General features: G+C 29.8%; 1 protein-coding gene across 1 annotated transcript in view; it reads right to left on the bottom strand.

Moving 5' to 3' along the window:
- Positions 1–20,498, bottom strand: part of LOC108693268 (general transcription factor 3C polypeptide 5) — a 51,059-nt gene that overhangs the window by 8,417 nt on the left and 22,144 nt on the right. Inside the window, exons 5-6 of the mRNA XM_018202139.1 lie at positions 13,384–13,959; positions 13,071–13,279 (exon numbers count right to left, since the gene is read on the bottom strand). Coding sequence (XP_018057628.1) covers positions 13,071–13,279; positions 13,384–13,959 — 785 coding nt within the window. The remainder of the gene's footprint in view (positions 1–13,070; positions 13,280–13,383; positions 13,960–20,498) is intronic.

The raw sequence follows: 20,498 nt of genomic DNA, 5'->3' as shown, positions 1-20,498 counted from the left end.
ATTTTTGTTTAAAAAATTTTTAAATATTTTTTATACTTCCAACGATATTCGGCTCGGAAGAGAAATATCATTTTTTTTTAAAGAGTATTTCACCCCTTAATTCATTTTCTTTAAATTTTTCTAAAACTTATAGAATAAGTTTGTTTTAGTGTCCTGAACATATGTGTTTTAAAACTCAAAACCCGGAGTGGAATTCAAAATCGAGATATTCCACTTTAAAATTGAAGCGTTTAAAAAAATATACACACACACACGCGCGCGCGCGCGCGCGCGCACGCCAAGACAGCATATTTGTTAGAATGAAAACTTTAAGAGAACTTTTTCAGGAGTACATTTAGTTAATTTGAAAATGATGTCCAAATGATATCTTATAATAATCATTTAATCAGACATCTATTAGGAGAATTCTTTAAGCATCTCAGACATTTCAGAGATTTCTTGATTTTTTATCTTTTATCTGATATCATGCTAAATGATATTAATTTGTTCTCTCATATCATTATGTTGTATGGTATTTGAGGCATGCGCATGCACCACTATATTTGATTCATAAAATAGACATAATTATGATATTTTTTATGAGAAATCCATTTGTTATCATTTTTGAAGATATGATAAAATAACATTTTTAAAAAGCAGACTCATAACTTGACTTATACAATTTAAGATAGCACAAAAATTAAAGGATAACGAAAAAATCTCTAAAAAATGACAAAAATAAACGTTTTGTTTTCTCTTCAGCAAGTTGAAAGATGATTATAAGATTATAAGATTTGTTAAAAAGACAACTTAAAAAAAAAGACATCTTTTTGTTATCTTTCTCTGATTGTCTTCTCGGTAAAGCAAAAAGTTGACTATAAGACATTTTTTCGTACCGAAAAGACAATATAGAAAAAATATCTTTTAGCCCGCGAGCAATACGCAGAATTGCCATCAGACGGACGTGGTGGAGTTTGGGTTCTCATGTTTGAAAACCATACGGGATAGAATAAAAAGTGCAGCATTATAAGAAATAACTTATATGACGAATACTCATGAAATATTTTTTAAAAGCAAGTCAAAGCCTCAAAGCAGACTATGATGAAAGATAATGGCTCTTGTACATGGCAAGTATTGCAGACATAATAGAATATATATTGACAGTCATACACATAAATGGAATATATATTAATAGTCATACAATTTCGTTTAGTTTTGTACAAAAATTAATTCAGATATCTAATGTTATTAAACGTTACATGTCAAAATATCAAAAAGAAGTCTTAAAGGCAACTAAAAGATGTTTACAGAAGTCATCTTTTAATCTTTCGACGACTTTGATATATAACAGATTCCTTTTAGACATCATAAATACGAACTCTATATGTTAATATATTTTGGATATCATAAGGACATGCAATTTGAGAAATCTTTTAGGTATCATTTTTGTGATATCTTTCTGTTCTCAAAAAATTCTCAACAGTGCATTAGATAACATTTAGATATCTTTATATGACTTTTTAGAAATTTTTCTAACAAGGAGAAGACGCGACATAATAATTGATTGTGACGAACCTCGTTGTAGCGATAAATCTGCATATCAAGTAATACTGAGTAAAGGGATAATGCACTTCTCAAGTGTTTGTGAAAAAATCGATTAAAAATCGTTCCAGTAAACGAGAATGGATTAAAATGGATTGAAAATTTTTTCTATCCGAATGCGTATTTTAAATAGCGAATACTTTTTTTGGATTTAATTGGATTTAATTGGATTCAATTAGGTTCAATTAGATGCAAGTGGATTGAAAAACTACATTTCTTATTCAAAATTTTGAATTGAACAGTATTCACAATGCACAGAAAAAGCTAATATTATTTTTAGATTGAAAAGCGTAGAGATATGCTCCATGCTCCAATTCCTATCAATGAATAAAAATGCATTCAGGATTGAAAAGCATTCATTTTAACGTTCGTGAATCAATATTTCTGAAAATCTGAATCCATTTCAATTCATATTTTAATCCATTCTCGTTTGCTGGAGTTAAATATTGGTTTTTTAATAATTTTCTACTCAAATACTATCAACTTTATAGAAAAACAGCGAGAGACAATTGTTTATTTTCTTCTCAATAAAATTCTGAGAATTTTTTTAGAATTTTTTAAATATCGTGTTATCATACGGCAAAAAAAAAGTTGATAAAAAATTCTAAAAAAATTCTTAAAGTTCTATGAGAAGAAAATAAATGATTTTTGTCTCTTGCAGTTTTTCTGTAAAATTGATAGTATTTGAGTAAAAAATTATTAAAGACCAATATTTGACAAACTTTTAATCGATTTTCTCATAAACGCTTGAGAAGTGCATTACATCTCTTTACCCAGTATCACTTGACATGCAGATCTGTCACTACAACAAGTTTCGTCGCAATCGATTATTATCACATCGCATTCTCTCCTTTAAGTTATCAGATTCAGAAATGAGATATTTTTTAGAAACCTTTTTGATAACATATTGTTATGTGGGTATATACATAGGATCCCTATAAAGCTTATTCGAAAGTGGTCTTTTTATTCAATAAAAAAGTTTTTCTTAACAATTTTTTGAAACACTGAGACATAAAACTTGATATTACAAGGTATAATATAAAATATGACTTCCTATTCGTTTTTAAGAAATCATTAACTAAAGTAAGTAAAGTCGCTATTTTTTCGATCGGCAACAGTAACGAAGGTGGGAAGCATTTTATATTGTATAAAAAAACTTGTATAAATATATTAACACTTATGGAATTTCTTATACTATATATTGAGTTTAAAGTAATCATTTATTTCGTAACGCATTATAGTTTTCAGATTGTATCGATTGCGTTTCGCGGTCGCATAGTCAATGGTTAAGTTCATTCCGTCATCTATGGATTTTTATACTCTATGTTTTTCTTAATTCTTTACCCTTTTTATAATTAAAAAGTAAATTCCTTCCGCAAGTATAATTAAAATACTGTTTGTCAATGACTAATGGCTTGCTTAGTCATTTAAATCCAACAGGTTATGGGCCTAATGCATGTGTAAGAAGTATACGTGATGTGTGCACAAGCAAGCATTAGACTGATTGTGAGATTAGACATTTTCTTTTCTTCTTCTTCGTGGCAAAAAGGCAACATGTCAAATCAAGTACGTATTGAGGCACTTATCAAGGATAATTATGATTTCTATGTAAGTAGAAATCTTGATGATGAAAAACGACATATGGAAATATGTTAACGGAGAAGAGAAGCAATCGGCAGTTATTGTCGGCAATGATCAGTCAGTGAAGACAACGGAAGCGTGAACGTGCAAGGATAAAATGGCTAAGTCTGATTTAATCTTATTAATTAGTCCAAACGAATTGCAATAGATTCGTGAATGTATTACTTTTCGTAAGTTTTGGTTAAAGTTAGAAAGTATTTATACGTCTAAAGATCCGGCACGGAAAGCTACATTATTAAAGCAATTAATATTGCAACGATTACAGAAAAGTCAAGATGTACGACAGCATCTATTGAAGTTTTTTGACGCCATCGACAAATTGAACGTTATGGGTGTCCAAATTAATGAAGATGTGCTAAGCATCATGTTACTGTATAGTCTTCCTACTAGCTATGAAAATTTTCGATGTGCTATCGAGTCGCATGATAGATTAGCAAGTGCTGAGATTTTAAAAGTAAAAATTATCGAAGAAAGCGAAGCTCGTATGCATAAGACTTATAACCTCACAAATATCAGTAGCATAGAAAAGAAAGAAAAAGAAAGGTTATCTGCCGAAAAAGAAGAGCAATAGTAAAAGCGATCCAGAGCGAAAAGAGCCAAAATTCAAAAGACCGACTGCTATTACAAATGTTAAAAAATGAGATACAAATCAAGTGACTGCTTTAAGAAGAAAAATGAGAATAGAATGTGACAGCACAGAATGCGTTTCATGTTAGTCACAAAAAGCAGGATGCAACACGTTTGTAAAGCACGATAAGAAAGGTGCTTAGACAGTGAATGTTCTTCTCATATATAAAGACGAGATTATGTTTGTAGTTAAAAAAAATTATGGACGATTGAACCTGACCAATAACGACTCGGCAAGCATTACAAGTAGAAGTAATGTTAATATGATAGTAGTTTGATGGAAGCGGAAATCGAAAAATCACGTTGAACGCTTCCAGCACCTGATATTCGGATGAATCTTTCGTCTGTATGTCCAAAATGACGATCGTAATCACGAAATAATCTTCAAGAAAGATAGAGCAATCATACAAGATGTTCAAGGAAAAACCAAGATGATAGCGGATCGCTAGGCGACCTATACTATATTCGGGAAGCGGATGCAGTTAGCGAGATACCTATGCAGAATTTCAATCTTTGGCATCAGCGACTTGGACACATCAAATGCTGTCTGATAAAAATGATCAAGAAACAAATAGTAAAATAGTAAAAAACATCAATGTTAAGTTAAGAAACGTAAGTGACCCGAAATTAAAGGAAAGCAAACAAGGTTACCATTTTAGGAATCACATTCTCATTCGAAAAAGAAATTAGAGATCATACACACGGACTTGTCCAATGAGAACCATGTAAAGGAGGTGCCAAATACTTTCTGATATTTATAGACGATTGTACAAGATGGATAGAACTTTCTACGACAAAAGAGTCTTCAAGGAATATAAATCCCGCATGGAACGAATTACTGGTGAAAAGATTAAATTTCTCCAATCTGACAGAGAATTTTGTAATGAGGCATTCGACAATTTTCTCAATCCATGGAGTGCAAAGCCATCTTTCAGCACTGTATACATCCAAACAAAATGGAGTTGCGGAACGAATGAACGTATTCTTGTTGAAATGGCACGTTGTATCCTGTTTCAAGGAAAATTAGATGACTCATTTTGGGATCGAAGCCATACATGCAGCGTATTATTTGAGGAAACAGATGCGTATTTAAAAGTTTGGATGGGCGAACTCCTTACGATACAGAACGGCAGGACCAAAGCTTGAGCCTCTTCGTATACAATAGATACTGAAGTCTATGTACTTAACAAAACAATAGGAAGAGAAAAATTTGACAAACGAGGAGAAAAAGGTGTGCTGATCGTTATTCGGACTATATTAAAGAATATGGATTCCGATGCGAAGAAGTGTGATAGTATCTAGAGATGTCAGATTTTTAAAAGAGATTGGATTTAATAACGAGAGTAATCCAAGTGAATTAGTCATCGATATTGAAGATACTGGAAGAGAAATAAATTCAAAGGTAGAACACGAATCAAATGATATCGACTTTATGATCTCTTCAGTTCCGGAAGCAGGACCTTAGCAGAAAGTAGAGAAAGAATGTAGAACAGAGGACGCCCTTATAGTGAGAACTGGAGGTATTGGCCGACCTAGAAAATAATATCATTTAAGAAGTACCAGCGCATCAAGTCGTGATTACAGCGAAGATGACGTAATCGTAACAAAGGAGCAAATGAAGAAGCTAACGCGGAAGAGCAATGCTCATCAGAAATAGAATCTCAGGACGATTGTGAAGGAGATCTTCTACGAAGCGAATCTGATAGACATTCTTAGGCACAATAGAGATTTCTTTGAATGAAGCACTTGACAATGCGCATGCTGAAGAGAAGACCGTGATTAATGATGTGTGACAATGCCATGAATAACGTCAGTAACATTCTCATGAGGAATACGTGGAAAATTAGACAGTATAATAGAACGTAGAAAAGCGAGGCTGGTAGCCAAAGGATTTAGATCAACGACTGAAATCGATTTTAAACAAAGTTTTGCTCCTGTCGCAAGATTCGAATCATTAAATCATTAATTATTAATATATATCAGCAAAACTGGAGATGACTATACGGCAAATAGATGCGATCACAGTATACCTCAATAGCTATTTGGATGAACCTGTGTGCGTGCGTGCGCGCGCGCGCATGTGTGTGGTATATATATATATATATATATATATATATATATATGAAAATCGATTAGTTCGAGCGTTAAATTATTTGGCATTGGCTATACGGCCAGATATTGCTAACATAAGCTATTGAACAATTTAACCATTGTCACACAGAGAAACATTGAATTATTGCTAAAAAGGTTTTAAGATATCTCTGTGATACTGTTAATTATGGTTTGTATTTCAGACATTCCCAAGACCCTATCGTGGGATATATCGACGCTGACTGAGATGGTTGTCAATATGACAGGAGATTGTATACTGGTTACGCATTCCTGATGTGCAGCTGTTAGTTGGCGATTACAGAAGCAGCGCACTGTGGCTTCATCTTCAACCGAGACAGAATACATAACGTTTTCAGAAACTGTGAAGGAGGCAATCTAGTTCAAGGCCGTCATGACAGAAATCGGATTGAAGAAGTTAGCAGATATAAATATCCGATACGATAATCGTGGAGCCATTAATTTAGCAGAAAATCCGATCTTGTATACGCGTATAAAGCATATTGATATGTGACAAGCCATTAGAGAGAATAAATTGTGTTTGAAACACGTTCCTACTGCGGATATGGCAGCAGATATTTTGACTAAAATTCTACCAAAACTTAAACATTACAAATGTATTGAATTCTTAGGACTGAAATAGTATGTTCAATACGTATGTAATAATATTTTTTATTATTTTCGCTCGGATTGAGAAAGGCGTGTTGAGTTTAAAGTAATCTTTTATTCAATCCGCGCATTATAGTTTTAAGATTGTACTGACAGATTGCGTTCCATCACGTAGTCTGACTAAGTTCCAACGGCATCTCTCTTTATACTCTATGTTCTTCTTTATCCGCCTTTTTGTTCGGTATCATTCGATCCATAGAACCATTAAATGTAAATTCCTTTCGCAAGTATAATTAAATTACTGTTTGTCAATCAAAAACGGCTTGCTTCGTTATTTAAACCCAACACTATATAAAACCGAAATAAATTTTCATAAATATTTTCATAATGGTGAGCATTAATGTGCTCATTAGGTTGAATACAACTGCAGTCGGAAAACGTCCTTAAATAGAAGTTAGCACCCATATAAAAAAATACATCTCTTAGATTTTTGTGTTTAACAACAATATTTCAAGGAGAATCAAAACCGGAGAGTGAAACGTCCCTTGTCAGTATCGTTTTAACTTTTCAATTCATTTTTCAGGTTTTTTTTTCGGTCAATCAACTACAAACGATACATCGATCATATACTGAAACATCTTTTTAATCACCTATTTAATTATATTTCAATGCGTTTGATTACATTTTAATGCGTTTTTTTTAATTATATAATTTATTATTCTGAAGAGAATTCAAAGCTAGAGTCAAAACATGTTAATGTAAATATTGGGAGTAAAATTAGTTCGGTCCGTTTCTCTAAGAACAGTAAATCAGCCCTGCGCTTTCGATATTATCACTACGTTTTTTTTTCTCTTAAAATTAATAATATTTTTCAATCGTCTATTAATACTATTGGGAGTACAAATTAGTTCGGTCCGTTTCCCTAAAGATGGCTCCAGCTGTTGTGAATGGTTCATAGTGATAGCTGATTTTGATAGTTCAGAGAGGTTAAATATCTGTTAAGAATATTCAGTTTATATCGCTTTAAGTTTCATACAAAAACCTTGATTTTTACTGTGTTTGAAATATCGAATTTTGTGTTAGCAGCATTTGCGGCAGATTTTGATTTTCTGCTTTAATTGGAAGAAAAGTACGGTTGAAGCTCATCGAATGCTTGTCGAAGTTTATGTGACACTGCTCCAACTAATAAATCATGCAGGGAATGGTTTCGACGTTTCAAGGATGGAGATTTCAACGTTGAAGACAAGCCTCGCTCTGGACAGCCAAAAAAATTGGAAGACAAAGAATTAGAGGCATTACTCGAAGATCAGAGTCAAACGCAAGAGGAGCTTGCAGAATCATTGGGGGTAACTCAACAAGTCATTTCTGTACAATTGAGAGCCATGGGAATGATTCAAAAACAAGGAAATTGGGTGCCTTATGAACTGAAACCGAGAGATGTTGAAAGGCGGTTTTCACTTGCGAACAGCTGATTCACAGACAACAGAGAAAAGGTTTTTTGCATCGGATTGTGACTGGGGATGAGAAGTGGATATTCTATGATAACCTCAAGAAGAAAAATACTATGCTAAGTCCGGTCAATCATTGCCATCGATCTCAACATCAACACCACTGCCGAACATTCATGGTTCGAAGATCATGCTCTGTATCTGGTGAGACCAAAAAGGGTCTTGTTTACTAAAATCTGGCGATTCCATTACGGGCGATCGGTATCGGCTACAATTGATTCGTTTGAGCCGTGCATTGCGAGAAAAACGGTCGGAATACGAGCAAAAACATGATAAAGTTATTTTTCTTCATGACAACGCTCGGCTTCATGTCGCTAAAAAAATATTTGGAAACGCTCAAAGGGATGTTTTATCGCACCCGCCGTATTCTCCGAATGCTTGCTTCTTCTGATTACTGGTTGTTCCGAAGGATTTGGCAAGTCACCGGTCCACTTTTTTCGCAGAAATCGAAAATTAGCTCCAAAATTGGATCGCCTCCAAAGACGAATCATTTTTTTGAGGTGGAATTCGAAAATTGCCTGAGAGATAGGAAAAAGTAATAGGTAGCGATGGACAATACTTTATTGATCTGTTCATTCATTTTGTTTTGAAATATGCATTTTTGAACGGACTAATTTATAAATAATCTCCCAATAATTGTAAATTAACAATTGTAAATAATTTATTTTATATTTAAATTATATACTATTATATTAACTGAATAATTTTTTAGCGCATATATCCGCGCTTGACTCTTATTATATGCCTATATATTTTCATGCTTCTAATTTTTGAAAAAAATGTTTCAAATAAAAATTGTAGAGTTTGAAGAAGATCATTAGATGAACTATTTATATTTTCAATCTATTTTGGGCCCAATAAGACTCAAATTAATTTGTTTTTTAATCTAAATAACTCGTTTAATGGCCCTCTTCAAATTCTACAACTTGAAAATTTTTTTCCAAACTGTATTATGAGATATTTTGTGTCAAAGTTAAAATAATCAAATATCAAATCAGGTACAGAATCTACAGGATCCTAGAATTTGACTATCTGAAATATTTATTTCAAACGTAATCTTTCGACTGATAGTGTTAGTTTTTTTTATATCGCTTTTGCATTTAGGAACGTTCTCTTATGAACACAGTATTGAATAGGAATATTCCTTTTTCGATCAAAATGAATATAAAAATACTGTTCTATTTATAAAGAAAGAATTACAAATGTTCATGAACAAAAACGAATTTATGTCCTCAGATATCATTCATTTCAATTTATTTCAATCCACCTCCGGGCTCTAAAACATGAACTCGAACAAATTAAAATGAATTGCAATTTTTAATTCATTTTAATTCATTTTCGTTTACTGGGAAAATATTTGATTGTTATTGTTCATATATCTATAAATATTTATTGTTTTTATTTTTTAACCTTTCGTTGATATACTGTGAATCATTCACAAAATTATTTTAACTTTCTGAAACTCAATTTTCTTTTATTTTGTAGAACAAAAATACAATGTTTATAAAAAATAAAAAATTTTAAATATTAATCAGGCTTTCGAGATTGAAAAATATAATCAAATATATCGGGCTAAGAGTTTAACACAGCGCGGAAATTGTTGCGCAAATTTCAATATAATTGATTAATAACATCTACATAAAAATATCATCTACATATAAATATAAATATACAATAGTTGTCTGTACCATTTTATTTGACGTTTCGATTTTCTTCAAACCATCATCAGCGAATCCATAAATATTATCGTGGATGTTTTGACAATGTTGAAATTCAAATCTTTATAAGACTGAGGATGAGTGTTTCTCTACTTTCTGGTTGAAAATAATCGTGATTTGTCTTTTCGTTAAAAAGAAGTATGTCAATGAACTTTAAAATGCGCGGCAAAATGATTTTTCGGTTTTGAGATGCAAACTCTACTAAACTACCGCAGTAATATCACGAGTTAACTTGACTAGCAATTTAATAATTTAATTTTTTCGCATCTGAATGATCTTAATAATGCTGAGTGACATATTAAAATCTAAAGGGCTACATACGTATAAAACAAATCATATAAAACAAATTCACACAGAATCATAAGCACTTTAAGGCATTGATTTCTATATGTTTAATTTAATCAACACAAGAATAAAAAATTAAGATTCTTTCAAACCAAAACACAATAAATATACAAAATCAAGGCAATAAGAATTTGCGCTATAATTCGTGTGCTGACAGTTGATACAAATATATAAATATAAAAGATATTAGATCAAATAATAAAATTAATAATACATTAAAAATACATTAACTAATAAAACGAAGAACAAGAAGTACGCTTCAGCTAACTTTTAGCTTTCTTCAGCATTGTAAAAAACCATTCTAATCATAGATGAATTCCTGCAGTTCAGCTTGTATTGGACTTACTTTATGTTTAACGATCGGTACTATAAGCGGAATTTCAGGACACTTATGGATTCACCCTTGATTTGTAGCTGCTGATTTGGTTATGCAGAACCTTGAGGTAGAGGTGCTAAGCACTTTTGATTTTGACATCTCATTTTTTTCGTTATGCTGATGACTTAGTTATGGTCTTTCTCAGAAACCGATGAAGTATTGACTAAATTTAATCCGTTTCATCCGAGAATTCAATTTACAATGAAAATTGGTGGCCAAAAAATTAATTTTTTAAATACAACGATTATAACCGATAACGGTGATATTAAGTTTGACATATAGAGGAGACCGGGGCATAAGTCACAAAAATTCAAACTGTTAAAATGCATATAAATATAAAAATTTGTGTATCATTTTTTTTTAATAATTAAAGCATAATTTAAAATATGCATATTTTAAAATTTAATAAATATTTTAGTAAATATTTATTAAATTTATTAGTTTTTAAGAAAAAATAAAAACATATTTTTAAAGAAATAACTCATACTCGGGATATCATAAGTCACACATAAAATAGTAGAATTATGCAAGAAATAACGGTGATGAAAGTTTAAAAATATTTTCAATTAACTTATACATTCTTCTTAGTCACTAATAAAATATAATTACAACTAATAATTATTAAATAATAAAATAAAAAGTTATAAGAAAAGTTATAAGAAAATGAGAACTAATCATTAATATAAGATAAAAAATTTATTACAATAAAATAAAATTAATTGCTTAGAAGTATAAACTATTCTTTTAGTATATATATTTTCTGTCATTTCATCATAAATAATTAATGTATAACCCCAATTATACATTTAATAAAAAACTATAAAAAAAGAAATGTTAGATTATTACTTGTAACGTAGTAAGTTGGGAAAAGATGCAAATAAATTTGCATCTTATCTTCATATATGTATCTTCTATTACAAAACAATATTAAAACAATATTAAAACAATATTAAAACATTTTTATACGATTAAAAAATTATTATTGTACCACGAAAACCATAATGATCGATACTTTTTGATACGGTAGAATTTAATCACTGCCATCTAGATAAAAAATATATGGACAATGAACAATCATACTGTACCAGTATTAATTTAACCTTTTTAGGTTATATTAAACAATCGATGATTCATAGTGCCTCGGTTTCCTCTACCATAAACAAACATTCTCTGATAGATATCTTAATTTTAATTCTTAGCATTCCCTCTCATAAAAAAAGAGGCACGATTATTGATCTAATTGACAGGTTCTTTTTGCTCTCGCATCCAGAATTTCATAAAAAGAATCTTGAACATGTAATTAAAATTTTATTGAATAATGATTACTCTTTATACTTTATATTCAATATTATGTTTAAAAGTATAAAACAATTTGTCAATAAAAAGCTAATTAGTCAGAAGTAATTTCACAGACAAAATTAAAAAAAGAAAAATGTTATGTTATTCTAATAAAATGATAAATGTTATTCTGTTCATAGAGTCGGAAAAATTTAGTCAACGGTGTTGTCTCGAAATTGTCTTTTTTCAGTCTAAACAAATTGTCTTGTTTTGTCAAATTGTCAAAGATTCTCTTCCCATAAATCTTATTCTCAAAATGTAGTATAATATATAAAATATTGTGACGCTACTTATATTGGATAAACTGATAAATGGCTAAAGACTAGAATTTCTAAATATAAGAATCACATAAAAAGAAATACTATACACTAACTCTGTCATCGATGATGAATTATCAATTACAATTTGGACATGATTTTAAATGAAACGAAGTTTTGAAGTTTTTGATGTAGAGACAAACTATAGCATTTAATTTCTGAAACGATGAATATCAAACGATAAAAAAAATAATCAATTTGAATACGGACGCGAAATTAACCTACCACTGTTATTTGGATTCATAATATTGTTTATGTATATGACATTGTATTTGCCGAACTTGATCATATATGTAAGATTTTTACCATTAGTTCACATGTAATTGTAAGATTCAGAGTCTCTCTGGTCCTATCGTTTTTAATAACCTCGTCATGTTACGTTGGAGGACTTTTATATTTCATTTAGATGAATTTTTTAAATGACCTCTATCGACACTTCTCGGGTTAGTCGTTGCAATTTATCATCCAGCTTGTGAATTTTTTTGGGAGAACTCCTTTTGCCCGACAATTGCATAAGGAAGTTAGTGGACAATCCACGTTATACCATCATCTATGACTAAAATAGTTTTTTACAACACTAAAAAAGGTTAGAAGTTAACCGAAACGTCTCTTTCTTCGTTTTATTAGTTGACAATATATTATTAATTTTATTATTTGATTTATCTTCTATATTTATATATTTATATCAGCGCACGAATTACAGTGCAGATTCTTATTGCCTTAATTTTGTATGTTTTTAAACATTTATTATGTTTTGTTTAATCAGTCATTCGAGCTTGAAGATAAAATATTTTTAGTTCCAATTATTCAATTACATAATTTATTGGAATATTTTTTGTCTAAACTTATATTATTTTACCTTCATAACGTATTTTTTTTATAAAGAAAACTAGTAACAAACCTGATAAAACATTTGCCGGGAAGGAGGTACCATACCTTCCCGGTATATATACACATTCTCATATAAATGCCGCTCTTTCTTCAAATTTTGTTCCTGATTCAACGTAGCAGTAAGTACTGCAGGTTTCTGTTTAGAAACAGGTGCTGATTTATATGGTAATGTGTAATTTGAATAATTTCTTTTACATCTGACAGTTGAACCTAATCCATCTATAAATCACATGAGAGTTAATTTAATAGAATCTTATATTAAATTAAATAAAGTATATTTTAAAATTTAGATATATCTTTGATAATAAAAAATAATAACTTACGCATAGCTTTTAATCTATAATCCAATGTCTGATATTTTCTCGCATTAATATCCTTTCTTGGATCATAGCCTAGTTTTATCCACATAATTCTCCATGGTCCAGTCATAAAATAATATGCTACTGATGGTAATAATATCTTCAGTTGTTCGGATGTAAATCGTGTTTTATACATAATGGCATTTTTTGACCAGATTGGACGCTCTTCGAACAGTTGACGTACTTGCTCCAAGTGTGTGTTTTGAAGAAACTTCACTTTCATAGCTGTTTCAATGCCTTTTGGTGCTGCGGTAGGTATTTCAGATGTAGAAAAGTACACGTAACTGGGAAAGCCTGCTTTAGATTTTTTGTTTGTACCAATTACATTGTCTGAGTTTGAATCTGTTTCAGTTTTTGGTATATACTGTTGGACAGTATCCATTCTGCTGAAAACAGCTGGTGGAAGAAAATATGGTACATCATTCTTCAACCAAGAATAAAGAGGAATGCCCGTTGGATAAATTAAACTGTATATGCATTCCAATTTTTTTGGATTTAATCTGTTCTGTGTCATTGGAACATATTGAAAATCACATAAATCTAAAAAAGAAAAGATATTAATATTCATGTATATGAGAAAAATTAATATAAAGATAATACTTTGTATAATTTATATAATACGCACGCATGCACGCACAGATAATTAATTTTAATTTTAATAGATAAATATTTTGAAAAATATAGAAGATACAGAAAAATGTTTTAGACAAAAATAGAACGATTTTAAAGGAGATATATATTTTAGTCACGTTTTTTTAAAGTAAAGGCGTCAAAAAGATACGAAGATCACTTAATTTTTTTAAAATGGAATTATATTTGTTTTTTATTTAATGATTCCTTTATTTATTTTACATATAAAAGCATTAAAGTAAAGATACAAAAAAAATCAATAGTTTACGAGATATTGTATACTTTAGTTTGGCATATATTGACAATATTAAATATCTCGTAAATCATTGATTTTTCGATAATTGAACCTTAATACTTTTATGAACAGAATAATGAAATGAATCAATTGTGAAAAAAACACATAATCGTTTATTTACAAAAGTATTTTGTTTACATATTTTTTTTTAACAAATATGTTTTTTTAACACCAATTGATTTATCTTCTTATTCTATTCTTAAAAATATTAAGAAATAATTATCAAAAAATTCATAGTTTACGAGAAATTAAATATTTTTGTCAATATGAATAAGACAGAATAAAGTATAACTTACTCTGTAAACTACTGATTTTTTTATTTATCTACTTTAATATTTTTATAATGCAAAATAATTAGAGGAATTGTATTAAGTTAAAAGATTATATTGTATAATTCCATTTAATGAAATAGAGTAATGACCTTCGTATCTTTTTGACTCCTTCATTCTAGAAAAAAAAAAAACCAAATACGACTCCCTTGAAATCGTTCTTATTTTCTGAAATTTTTCTGAAGTTTTTCTATATCTTTCACATTTTTCGAATATTTATGTCATAATATTAAAATGAATCACCTCGCGTATACAGAGTATGTTCCTTATATAACATACTTTGTTATTTCATAAACTAAAAGAGGTAAACTTAAAAAAATATATCAAATTAAATTGTTTTAACTAACTCTATTATAAGCACAGTAATCACTTAGAAAAATTATCTGTGTTAAAGACTGGAGAGATATGTATAATTTTTGAACGATAAAATAAATATTTTCATATAATAAAAGTTGTAGTGTCTGTTCTAATGAATACAACAATATATGTATAATATAATAAAATTACAAATTATACAAGTTATTTTGAGTTAAGATTTTACGTAGACTATTACTTTTTCAGTTTTGGTTAGGTTAGGTTACGATATAGCCAACTTCGAAACTGAAAAAATAATAATCCCTGCAAAACCTTAAATTGAAATATTTTATACAATTTTATATATTTCTAAAATAATTTTGTTTCGTTTATTTCGTTATATCATATATTACATATTGTATTTGTTAAAAGAGACGGTATAACTTGTTTATTTATTGATTATATCAAAATATTTTTTTATGTGTAAAAATTATGCATATCTCTGTTCTGTAATATGGATAATTTATCTAACAAATAAACCTATTTTTCATTTGCCGAATTTAATGAAACTTAGTACATTTGTAGAGCAGCCAAAAATAATAGACACGTATTTTTTTTATATCAGCAATGGTTTGAGAATGAAAATTACTATTACAGTAATAAGTGCGACCACCTAATTTCTTGCATTTTACTCTATTAAAGCTACTGCTAAATTTTAGAGGTGATAAGAGACTATCATGTTTCTTGAAAGCAAAGCCAGTATAAAAAATGTAAAATTCAAAATGGCACACTTAATGTGGCGACTTGCTGAAAGAGAAACAATCTTATCTCGCTCCCAGGAATAACTGAGGTCTATTCCCATTTCTTTTTTTTGCTTTTGTTCTTTATTTTTTTAATATTTCTTTGTTTCTTTGTTTTTTTTATATTTTTATAATTTTTATAATATTTGTAATTTTGTAGCGCGATTTTCATTTTTATTCTATGTATTCTTTACAAAAAGGATATTGAAAAATTCTTGTATGTATAAAGATTTTGTTTTACACCAAGCGCATTTTATTACTATTACATTATCACATATCAAAGCACAGAAACTTTCACAATTTTTGAAACAGTGATCTACAGGATTATCAAAATGAAGTGGCTTCTTTTCTAAATATTCACTTTTGTACGAATATTTAAATAAATTTATAAAACGAGAAGAAAATAATTAATTATGTATAAGCGATTGAAGTTTGATAACATTGTTTCTTAAGTGTAAGTTCATGTAATTATACAAAATAACTGTTTGAAAATGTTTAATGAAATTTTTCTAAATTCTGAAGCTAAATACATCGAGAGATTGAATCATCCCAGTTGTTCCTGCAGGAATTAAAAAAATTTTAATATTTTTTGATAACTTATCCATTGCCTCAAATATTTTCAAATTTTGACTACTCTATGAATCTAAAATATACTATCGTTACAATTAGGAAGATAAACATTTGTAAATCATATTTTTACAAGATTTGTCGATGTTTTACCTGAATTTGAAGGTAATATAACATTACTACATTTAAAAAGATTTGCTTCTACTCGAGATCTAATTCCATATTTTTCTTGTATATAATAATTAACAGCAGTGACAAAAGAGAATCACTGATATGATGGGTTGTATAACTATATATCATTGAATTCGTTGATCAATATAAAAAAATATAGAAACAAAAAAAATAAAGAACAAAAGCCAAAAAAAAAGACGAAATGGGAATAGACTTCGTCAGTTATTCCTGAGTTCGGCAAAGCGCGAGATAAGATTGTCTCTCTTTCAGCAGGTCGCCATATTGAGTGTGCCATTTTGACTTCTTTTTACACTGAATTTGTTTTCAGGAAACGTGATAGTCTCTTATCATCTATAAAATTTAAAATTTAGTAGCTCTAATAGAGAAAGCTAAAATGCAAGAAATTAGATGCTCACTGTAAGCATAAGGATAATTTTCACCCTCAAACCTGCACCATTGCTGCTATAAAAAAACATTTCTATTCTATTATTTTTGTCTCTGCTCTACAAATGTAGCTTCATTAAGTTTCATTAAATTTGGCGAATGACGAAAAGGCTTGTAAGTCACCATGCTTACAATAGAATAATTTAATATGATATCCCAGATAGAAAAATTTCGCTAAAATTTCAGTGAAATTTTAGAGAAATAAAATTAATTAATCTTGTTATTGCTAAAATAAATATTATTGATTATTATCATATTCTAGAGCACATATGATAAAATTGTAAAAAAATGTTTCCCCCTGAATTCGGGAATTAATTTTATGGCTCTTAAAGGATCACCCATTATAATGCATATCTTGCGTTGATGCAATGGGAAGATGAGAATTGTTTCTAATCGATAAATATCCATAATGTTAATGAACGTATAGTTGTAACATCTGATCAAAAATGTAAGAAAGATGAACATATTGTTATAAATGCATATATATGATATTAAAAATCCTTTTTAATATCTTACAATAATTTTTGTATGTAAGTGTAAAATTTTTCACAAAAGTTATTAATGTATTAATTTAAAAAATTAAAAATTAAAATGATAATATATGATGCGCAATTAAATAAAACAATTATAATCAAAATTATAAAAGGCTACGAACAAAAAGCTATTACTTGCTAATATTTAATCAATTTAAACGTTTTGATCACTTATGAAATCATTTTCAATATTGAATAAACAAATTAATACAAAAAAATAAAATTAAAAAAAGAAGTAATAATAAGACGATTTAATAAGATTATTAAAGATTAGCAAATAAAATTTGTTCGTAGCCTTTTACATTTTAGTTGTAATTGTTTTATTAAATTGAGCATCATATATTATCATTTTATTAATTCATGCGGGCGAGAATAATGCGTCTTATTACTTCTTTTTCAATTTTACTTTTGTATATTAATTTGTTTATTTAACATTGAAAATGACCTCCGCCTTACAGAACTCTGCCTGGGATAGATTAGAAAGTAATCGTCACGGCCGGTTCCAAGCCTGAAGAAAGAAGGAGGGTTAGCATGTTGGGCTAGCAACTCGCTGTAAAACAATGTACATTCATAGTTCTGCTAATACAGTTTCAAAACAAGGATGGATCAAAGAAATAAAGACATGGCAAGGAAGAGGAAAAAACGAATATGGAAAATGAATATATTTAGAATCAGATAATGTCATCATGGAGGACATCATGAAGGAATAAAGACCAAGAGATCAATAGACCAAAAGATCATAGAACTCACTAAACACAGAATAGACATCTGCAAAATCTCGAAAACGAAGAAAAAAGACAAAGGCAATGTTAGATACAAGAAATATATCCTGTTTTACAGCAGAAAAGACAAGAATCAAAGGGCGCAGGAAGGGGTAGAGATACTCATACATGAAAGGCTTAAAAATCACATAGATTAAATGAACTACTATTAACAACAATTTAACACATTTAGTGTTAAAATTCCAAACAATAAGAATACTAAGTACTAAGTATCTACGCACTCGACATATCTAAATTGAAGGAAATCAGAGAAGATTTTACGACAAACTCCAGGATATTCTAAATGGCATATCGAAAAACGACAGGATATTTGTGATCAGACTTTAATGCAAGAATAGATAACACATCTCTGTCGGGCATAATGCAAAAGTTTAATAAAAAGGAGATAAATGATAACGGTCTTCTGATCTCGACATGCGTCATTTAAAATGCATGTTTTAAATGAGCTTCGAATTAACAATATCTTTTTTGAATATAAAGTGTAACACAATACACCTTTACGACACTACTTAATCGAACACTACTTAATCGAAAATGACAAATGTCGAATTAGATGATTTCGACGTTGAATCGACATCGGTTTAATGTCAATTTCATTGTCATTTCTCACTAGAGGCCAGAAGTCGGCCATCGATTACATAGTACCAACAGAAGAATTCATCCATAGATTCTAAATGTCTGGATTCTAAAATCACCTAATGTAAGAACAGGTCACGCATTGCTACTTTGCAAATATCATCTCATAGAAAAACTCCATAAAAAGAAAGAATAATGCTATATAACAAATTTGAATATAGTCACTAATAGACGAAAGCACTCGCATATTATACCTGAATAGATTAGCAGGAAAAATATGCGCTAACTAAATAGTATGAGAGGATAGTGTGAACCAGGCGAAGTGGAAAAACATAAAATCTAACATAACTGACAGTGCAACGGAGGCACTAGAGAGTAGAAAGTAAACGTAAATGAGAAGGGGAATAAAAAACCCTGGTTTACAGAGCAGATCAAGACATTGGCATTGGAAAAGAAAAGAGCATAGTCTATAGGAGCAACCCAACCCAAGAGGAATAAGATACAGGTGACCAGAAACAGAACAATAAATGCCATAATAGAAATAAAAAGGTTACTAGGAGAACATCTCATGTGAAAAGAAACATAATCTATGGCGCACAAAGGAAGATCTGTTGAAGAAAAGGAAGAAGCCCATCAACGAAGAAGTTCAAATTAATTTTATAACCTCGGAAATCTATAATAGATAAACTTCAAATCTTTATCAAAGCATAGAGGGGAATGGAGAAAACGCTCGAGCCGAGAGTAAAGGGACCAAGATGGAATATGTAACATTTGAGGAGATATACAGCACAATTAGAAAATTAATCTTCTAGGGACCGGCATGTTTTTGATCGACTTTTTTATTTTTTTACTTTAAAACTTTTTTGTCAATGTCATGGGATTGAGTGGCAAAAAAGGTGATGCCACTGTTGAATTCCTAAAGGGCTACCGATCCGAATAAAAATGACATCTCTTATTTTTGTTTTTTTAACTAAATATCATTAGATACTGTTAGAATAATTGTCTATCATTGTAGAGTAAAAATTTCACAAATAACGTATGTAAAAACATTTTTTAGTGCAGTAAATTATGTTCATGCAATAAAATAAACTTCTTTATATAATGTATCGTGCATGATATGGTTGTCGAGAAAGTATGCGCCGGCATACTGGTGCGCACCCTGCTCTCCAAAATATATGCGGATAAATGTGGTGCAAACATAAACCCCACACAATTAACTAAAATGATTCAAAGTCCCTAAAGGGATCTTCGATCCTCTAAAAGTTAAAGAACCGAAAAGCCTAGGACTAAATTACTAATGAACTAATCAAATATGCAGAAACTTAACTCGAGAAGAAACTAACTAAGCTCTTTCTTAAAATAATAAAGGATGAACAAATCCCGGATGAGTAGAGGACAAGCACAACCATCTTTATCTCTAAGAAAAGATCTCTAAAAAAAGATCCAAGAATAATCGAGACATGAAGCTGCTAAGCACCATATAAAAAATAACCAAAATAATATAAAAAAAAATCAGTAAAAATCAGTGAAGAACAACAGGAATTCCAACAAAACTAGTCAACCATAGACGTCACTTTTATACGACAATTGGTTGAGAAATCTTTGAAATATGATAAGCCCTTAAACTTCTATGCCTTAAACAAGCATTTGATAGAATT

The sequence above is a fragment of the Atta colombica genome, unplaced genomic scaffold, assembly GCF_001594045.1.
Source record: "Atta colombica isolate Treedump-2 unplaced genomic scaffold, Acol1.0 scaffold9, whole genome shotgun sequence".
Classification (NCBI taxonomy): Eukaryota; Metazoa; Arthropoda; class Insecta; order Hymenoptera; family Formicidae; genus Atta; species Atta colombica.
Note: the sequence above shows the minus strand (reverse complement) of the source record. Positions and strands in the feature narration are given on the sequence as shown.